The sequence below is a fragment of the Perca fluviatilis genome, chromosome 9 (assembly GCF_010015445.1).
Source record: "Perca fluviatilis chromosome 9, GENO_Pfluv_1.0, whole genome shotgun sequence".
Taxonomy (NCBI): Eukaryota; Metazoa; Chordata; class Actinopteri; order Perciformes; family Percidae; genus Perca; species Perca fluviatilis.
The window spans coordinates 2,652,316-2,660,108 of NC_053120.1; the positions used below are offsets into that span (position 1 = coordinate 2,652,316).

Below are 7,793 nucleotides of genomic sequence, written 5' to 3' on the forward strand. Positions count from 1 at the left end.
TTACTTGGAACAGATGAAGTTAAGCTTGTGGTCATCATCGATCAGTTTGACCCAAGTTCCATTTCGGTCCATGGCTCCAGACATGTTGCAGTCGTCCCCAGACTGGCCGGGGCCCCAGTTCTTGTAGCGGACCGTCTCTTCACTGACCCAGAACCAGAAGTCCAGAGTGCAGGTGTAGCGCAGACCCAGCCACACGTAGGGAGTGGAGGCCATCTTGGCTCTCTCCTGGACCCAGAGCTGCTGGTCCAGGTTGGTGATGGAGACGAGGTCGACATAGTGATCTCTGCAGTAGTATAACGCATCCTCCCAGATCATGCTCTGGTTGATCAGGATCACTAAATCTGTCAGGGGAGAAGGAGAGTTAATCAGGGGCGGAGCCAGTCAGTCAGGGGCGGAGTCAATTAGTGCCAGAGACCCAAATGCTCCGTGGAGAAAAACACAGGACAGTTCATAAAACAGCTGTAACATTAGATTATATATATTGTGATGAAGCAATATTACACCAGAGGGTTTGATTTAACGTCATTATTGTTATGTTATGTTAACATATTATGTTTAGAGAAACTTCTTAAAAACCTTCCCAACAACTTAACATGTGGAACTAAATGGATTCCTTAGATCATCATCTATGTTTTAATGATTCTACTATCGTCTTCATCTTCTTTCTAACTATAAAATGGAGCTCGCTACAGCCTTTTAAAAGACTGTAAAGTCAGCCTAAAAGATTATGCAGATGAAAGTAAAATCTCAGCAGAAAACTGCACTTTAAAATATAACTGTTTTTCTATTTTTAGTGCTGACTTTTCAACATCCAATTTGTTCAACAAAAGAAATTTGGAAATTATTTTATTTATCGTGAGTTACATCATTATCAAGATATTCACCAACGATGAACCTCATATATATGACCATTGCACCGAACTGCCTTGCACTATATTTATATTTATATTAATACTTAAATCTTAACTCTCGGATTGATATTGTACCATTCCTTCTCTCTTTTCAATTGCTACTGTATATTTTTTGTAAATCTGTAAGTTATATTGTATACTTAACAGTACTTTCTTTATATTTCTAACTGTCATTTCTGGCTTTTATTCTTTAATTATACTATATATATATATATATATATATATATATATATATATATATATATATATATATATATATATATAATAGTTAAGTGAGTGTTCTCGAGCAAAGATTAGTCGGAGTCAAATTCCTCCTTTTGTCTACGCAAAACCTGGCCAATCAACCTGATTCTGATTCTGACTGATACCATGCGGCCATAATTCTTATAATAAACTAATAAATAAAGTAAATTATTAAACAGATATAGATGTACAGTACCGTTAGACAGACCTTCTGATAAACTCACCCTTGTTGCAGAAGAAGGGTTTTTTATTATCACAGTCATCTGAGCTCCATTTTCCATCTAACGTAGTCGTAGCACATTTCCTGTTAGGTTGACCTTGATCCCAGGATCTGAAAGAGAAACTTCTCCCATCTGACCAACTCCAGAAAGAGTCTCTGAACAGGCCGATCCAGAAACATCCCTTTGCATCATTCTGGCACTGTGTCTTGAAGTCTTTTAGCTGTTTGACTCCACTGATCAGGTCAGTGTAATGTTTTCTGCAGTAGCTCTGAGCGTCTGTCCAGTTCATCTCAGAGCCACTGATATGAAATGGATTGCCAGATTTCTTGTGTTCTGTAGAACACACAGACAAACCTTTTAGTTTTCATTTAATCTCATAAAATCCTACATTATTCTTATTTCAAAACAATAATGTGATATCAATTCAGAGACCGTCCTCCCCTGATAAAACTCCCCCAGAAGTGGTCTGTTCCAGCATCATTCTGACCTATATTCAGGTTTCTAGTGGCGGCGCCCTCTAGTGGTCGTAGTAGTTCTAACGGGAGCAAAGCAGGAAGTAAGGTGAGGAAGTATCAGAGCGCCAAATGTCCTGGTAAGGACGCGGGGGGTCAAACAAACAAGACTTCCACCCAGGAGACCAGGGTTCATTCCCGTTTGAAAAGAAAAAAGCAAAAGAGTTTATTTTAACTTTAGGGAACAAACGGAGCTACGTCACGTTCTGCATCACGTAGTAACCTTCAGGAAGTGAAGTCACGTCTTCACAACGTTACTGACGTGTTTAAAACTCGACCGTTACCTTCTCTGGTTTAGATATGAGGCCGAAAAACTCTCCTGTGGGTCAGACTAGAGGGAGGGGGGACAAAAATCAGAACTACTACGGCCACTAGAGGGCGCCACCACTACAAACATAAATATAGGTCAGAATGATGCTGGAACAAACCACTTCTGGGGGAGTTTTTTAAGGGAGAACAGACTCTATGCGCCACATATTCTCACCGTCATAGCAGATAAATTCATAGCTGTTAGAACAATGGTCGTCATCCCATGTCCCACCATTCATCCTCACACAGATCTGATGATCGTCTACATTATTTGGCTGTCCTTGATACCAGTTACTCTCACTCTCGTTGAACTCCACCTCTTGCTGAGACCAGCGCCACACGATGTTTGTTGTGTTTTCATGCAGCCCAATCCAGGCTCCTACTTGATACTTTGGATGGTTGTGGAGTCTCTTCATGTCTGTCTGGTTAGCCACTGTGGCCAGGTCAGTGTGGTACGTTCTGCAATACTCCTGGGCTTCTTTCCAGGTCTTATTCTCTCCAATGAAGTGGTAGTCATAGAGGTGACCCCCAATGGAGGAACACTGACCTGATAACAGAGAAGAAACTGCAGTGATGGAGCTGAGAGCTAGACAAGCATCTGTTCATTAAAAGGTAACGTTGTTTTGTTTTTAAACCTGGACTCTATTTCCCATGTTTTTATGTCTAAGTGACTGATGTTAAAGAGTAAGATCCTTTTTGTTTAACATGAAATAGCCCCAAAATCACCATCACCAAACTACACCAGACTTACTTTGTTAACATGCTAGCATATGCTAACATGGTAGCATATGCTATATGCTATAAAAAATGTGGTCCTGTAACAGAAACAAAATAAAAAGATCTATTTTTTTTAAATATAAAAACATCCGCAAAATTGTGTTCGCTAAACCCACCAGACTCCATGTAAATAATCATGACTTTTATCATCGTAAAACACACTTCATTCAAAGTGGACAGAAACTAATTAAAACTACCAAAAGCCATCTTGGTTCATCTTTCCACTGTTCCAACAATCACCACTCTGGTTTGGTTGAAATAAACCCTTAATTCACCCATTTACATGTGGAGATATGCGGGCTCTATACACGCTAAAAGTCCTGATTATTAACATGGAGTCTGGTGGAGATATACTGGCTCTATACACGCTAAAAGTCCTGATTATTTACATGGAGTCTGGTGGAGATATGCTGGCTCTATACACGCTAAAAGTCCTGATTATTTACATGGAGTCTGGTGGAGATATGCTGGCTCTATACACGCTAAAAGTCCTGATTATTTACATGGAGTCTGGTGGAGATATGCTGGCTCTATACACGCTAAAAGTCCTGATTATTTACATGGAGTCTGGTGGAGTTTGGTGATGGTGATTTCGGGGCTGTTTCATGTTAAACTAAAAGGATCTTACTCTTTAACTAAAAGGTCTATCTCTGTAGGGATCCATCCCATAATGTTGTCAGATACTTAGAATAATAATCTGAGTCTGTCAGCCACACACAGGAAAATCCAGGTTGAAAAAAAACTAAATTACCGTTTATAAATCAAACCATTTTCTTAACTGAAATGTGACTTGGAGTTGATGAGGAGTGAGCTGTCCAGATGATCCACTTACCCATCACAATGAACACAAACAGACTCCACTGCATCTTCACCCTGTTAGATGGTAATAAACACAGTTATTTTTGGTATGAAATCAGGATTATTTTACATGATTACTCACTGAGTTTTGGAAAAGATATTGCATTCATTGAGGTTACAAAAACGTTAAACAACAACAGTGTAACACCTTGAACTGTGACATTTGCATTCTCCAAACACATAGAGAGTCCAGGTTGAAAACCTGGAAGTTTCTCTTTGCGATGCAGCTGAATGTGATGAATAGTTAAATCTCTGATTTGCATCCTGAGGGACTGGGTGATACTCTGTATCCCTAAACATAAAGACAGACTGTTCTTCTGTCCGATTCCCTCTCACTCCACCAACATATTCATATAGTTTTCATATTATTTCCTTTAACTCAAATACACAATGTCCAACAGGAAACAGTTCAAGGTGTTACACTGTTGACTATTTCTGTTTTTTACATTTCAAATTGCATAATAATGTTCCCGTGTGTGTGTCTGTGTCTGTGTCTCTGTGTGTGTGTGTGTGTGTGTGTGTCAGGCTCAATTCTGACCTGTGGCCCTTTGCTGCATATCACCCCCCCCCCTCTCCTTTCAAGTCTAAGCTGTCCTGTCAAATAATAATAAATAAATTTGTTAGAGCGTATAGTTTTTTAGATGGAGACCTTTGAGTGATACGTTTGAGGACCCCGGATGTATCAGAGAAGATAACTTAAATATTGAGAAATAAACAAAAAGAGTTTGAAGGAAAACTGGAAACCTTATTATTACATTAGTCAGATTTTACACATGCAGTATTACGTTGAATATTTGATCCATTTTGAAAACATCTCTACATCATACATTTGGATTTCTTTCAACCAAATATCCTAAAATGAACATGGATGGTTGTATAAAACGCTCTTCTCAAGTAAAATGAAGAATCAGTTCACTATTTTAATTGAATTTTGGGTGGTTTTATTCATTTTTATAGCATATTTCTGCTTTTTAAACTCAGAAATTAGGTTGACTGACCCTGAATTCCAAGAATAAGTGTAAAACTCGTGGTATAAGTTGGTAGTTGTGGGAAAAAAGCATCAAACGTAAAAGTACCAAAAATGTCGAAAAAATTACAAGTGACAATCAGTCAAACAAAGTGACAAAAAAGCAATAAAAATATCAAAAAAAGCATCAAAACTTCAAAAAAAACTTCAAAAAAAGCCACAAAACTAAAAACTATTTCAACAAAAAGTGCCGGAAGCTGGAAAAAAATAAAAAAAACAAAATGTTCAAGAAAAGATCAGCTCAGTACTTTCATTGAATTTGGGTGTTTTAGTCGATTTTATAACATTTGGAGAAAGAAAAAGTGATGAAAATGATAAATGAACGTTGAAAAGAATTACAAAAATGTCAGAAATAGCTTAAAAAATGTGGGGGGGGAAACATTAAAAAAACGTGAAAAAAGCGCCGGAAAAACGTGACAAAAACATCGTTAAGAAGTGACAAAAAAAAGTTTATAAAACCTTGGGGAAAAGTGACAGAAATGTCGAAAAAGACGACCACAACGTTGAAAACAAAAGAAGTAAATTTTGACCCAGAAAAATAAAAAGTAGCTCAACGGTCAACGGGACGACAACACAGACATTAAGATGTGAAATCAAACAGCCGAGTTTATAACTTATATAGTTTATAACTTATATAGTTTATAACTTATATAGTTTATAACTTATATAACTTATATAGTTTATAACTTATATAGTTTATAACTTATATAACTTATATAGTTTATAACTTATATAGTTTATATCTTATATAACTTATATAGTTTATAACTTATATAACTTATATAGTTTATAACTTATATAGTTTATAACTTATATAACTTATATAGTTTATAACTTATATAGTTTATAACTTATATAACTTATATAGTTTATAACTTATATAACTTATATAGTTTATAACTTATATAGTTTATATCTTATATAACTTATATAGTTTATAACTTATATAACTTATATAGTTTATAACTTACATCTTTACAAACATTAAACCTCCTTTTGTTCAAATCTGACCCATATTCAAAATGTTTCTACATCAGAAATTTGGGTTTCTTTCAACCAAATTGTCAAAAAATAACATGGATGGTTCCATATATGATGCTCTGCACAAGTTACATAAAAGATCAGCTCACCATGTTCATTGAATTTGGGTGTTTTAGTCAATTTTATAGCATCTGGAGAGAAAAGAATTATTAAATAACGACAAAAAAGTTTTAAAAAAGCGCTGGAAAAATTGTGACAAAGACATGACAAAGAAGTGACAAAAAAACGTGTAAAAAACTTTGCTGAAAAGCGACAGAATTGTCGAAAAAGACGACCACAACGTTGGAAACAAAGAAGTAAATTTTGAGCCAGAAAAATAAAAAGTAGTCGATAACTTATATAACTTATATAGTTTATAACTTATATAACTTATATAGTTAATAACTTATATAACTTATATAGTTAATAACTTATATAACTTATATAGTTAATAACTTATATAACTTATATAGTTAATAACTTATATAACTTATATAGTTAATAACTTATATAGTTTATAACTTATATAACTTATATAGTTAATAACTTATATAACTTATATAGTTAATAACTTATATAGTTTATAACTTATATAACTTATATAGTTAATAACTTATATAACTTATATAGTTAATAACTTATATAGTTTATAACTTATATAACTTATATAGTTAATAACTTATATAACTTATATAGTTAATAACTTATATAGTTTATAACTTATATAACTTATATAGTTAATAACTTATATAACTTATATAGTTAATAACTTATATAGTTTATAACTTATATAACTTATATAGTTAATAACTTATATAACTTATATAGTTAATAACTTATATAACTTATATAGTTTATAACTTACATCTTGTGAATGTCCACAGCTTCTCTCTGCTCTGATGGTTCTCCCTCTCTGTGCTCTCAACACTTTATTAATCCTCTTCATACTCTCTGGCTGTCATTTGAATATTAAAATATTTGTATTCCTTTGAGTTTGACACACGTGATTTACATGAACATCCCGAAACTGAACGGCAAAAACAAAGCCTGCTCTTATCCTTGACTTCTGAGGGAGATATGTTCAGTCTAATTTGTTAGTGCTGGTCTGCAGTGAACCCAAAGAGAGCTGATGTGGCCCATTTGCATCCCTGTGGACCTCAGACCAGGTTCTGATCCCCTAACGCTGATAGAAAGGCCTGGATTAACCCTCGGCTTGTCTTACCCTCCACCATGCAGGCTTTGGTTTGGTTTTTCTGGGTGAACATTTCAAATTAAAACTTTTTTTGTTGATGTTTTTGTCACTTTTTGAAAAAATAATTTGTCACCTTTTTCAGATGTTTCTGTCACTTTTTTCCAATTTTTTTGTCACAAATTTCCGATGTTATTGTCGATTTTTTTGCACTTTTTCTTGTTTTTTCCAACATTTTCTGTCAATTTTTTGCAATGTTCTTTGATCATCATAGCTATAAAATTGAATAAAACATCCATATTCAATGAAAGTAGTGAACTGATCATTTATTTAACTTGGAGTATAGTAATGTAGTAATGAGTAATGGTTGTATGAAACCATCCACCTAATTTATTTTGACAATTTCGTTGAAAAGATACCCAAATTTCTGATATATAAACTTTTTGAAAACAGGTCAGATTTGACCCGAGGACATCAGGAGGGCTTTTATTTTGGAAAAAGTCAAATATCTTTAGCTGTGTTGGAAGCCGTTCCCTCATTTCCTCCCTCTCTATTCCCTATATAGTGTTTATTAAATGGTGGTGACAACAGGAGGGTTGAACGGAGTCCGGCCGCGAGTCAGTCTCCATAGCAACCCACCGCGGGCTACATTTCCTCCCAGATACCTTCAGGGACATCACGAGGGCAGAAACTCCATCACTGATCTATGTCAGTCGAATCTTCTCT

The 7,793-nt window shown here is 34.9% G+C and overlaps 2 protein-coding genes across 2 annotated transcripts; both read right to left on the reverse strand.

Moving 5' to 3' along the window:
• Positions 1-1,856, reverse strand: LOC120565582 (macrophage mannose receptor 1-like). The gene is made up of 3 exons (XM_039811485.1): positions 1,808-1,856; positions 1,472-1,708; positions 1-341 (listed from the first exon to the last, which is right to left on the reverse strand). The coding sequence occupies exons 1-3, from the start codon at positions 1,854-1,856 to the stop codon at positions 1-3; spliced, it is 627 nt and encodes a 208-aa protein (XP_039667419.1).
• Positions 1,857-2,213: 357 nt separating this feature from the next.
• LOC120565583 (L-selectin-like) lies at positions 2,214-6,774 on the reverse strand. The gene is made up of 4 exons (XM_039811486.1): positions 6,744-6,774; positions 3,806-3,846; positions 2,372-2,743; positions 2,214-2,218 (listed from the first exon to the last, which is right to left on the reverse strand). Coding segments are annotated over exons 1-4 (420 nt in total). The 5' UTR covers positions 6,746-6,774.
• Between the last annotated feature and the right edge of the window lie 1,019 nt (positions 6,775-7,793).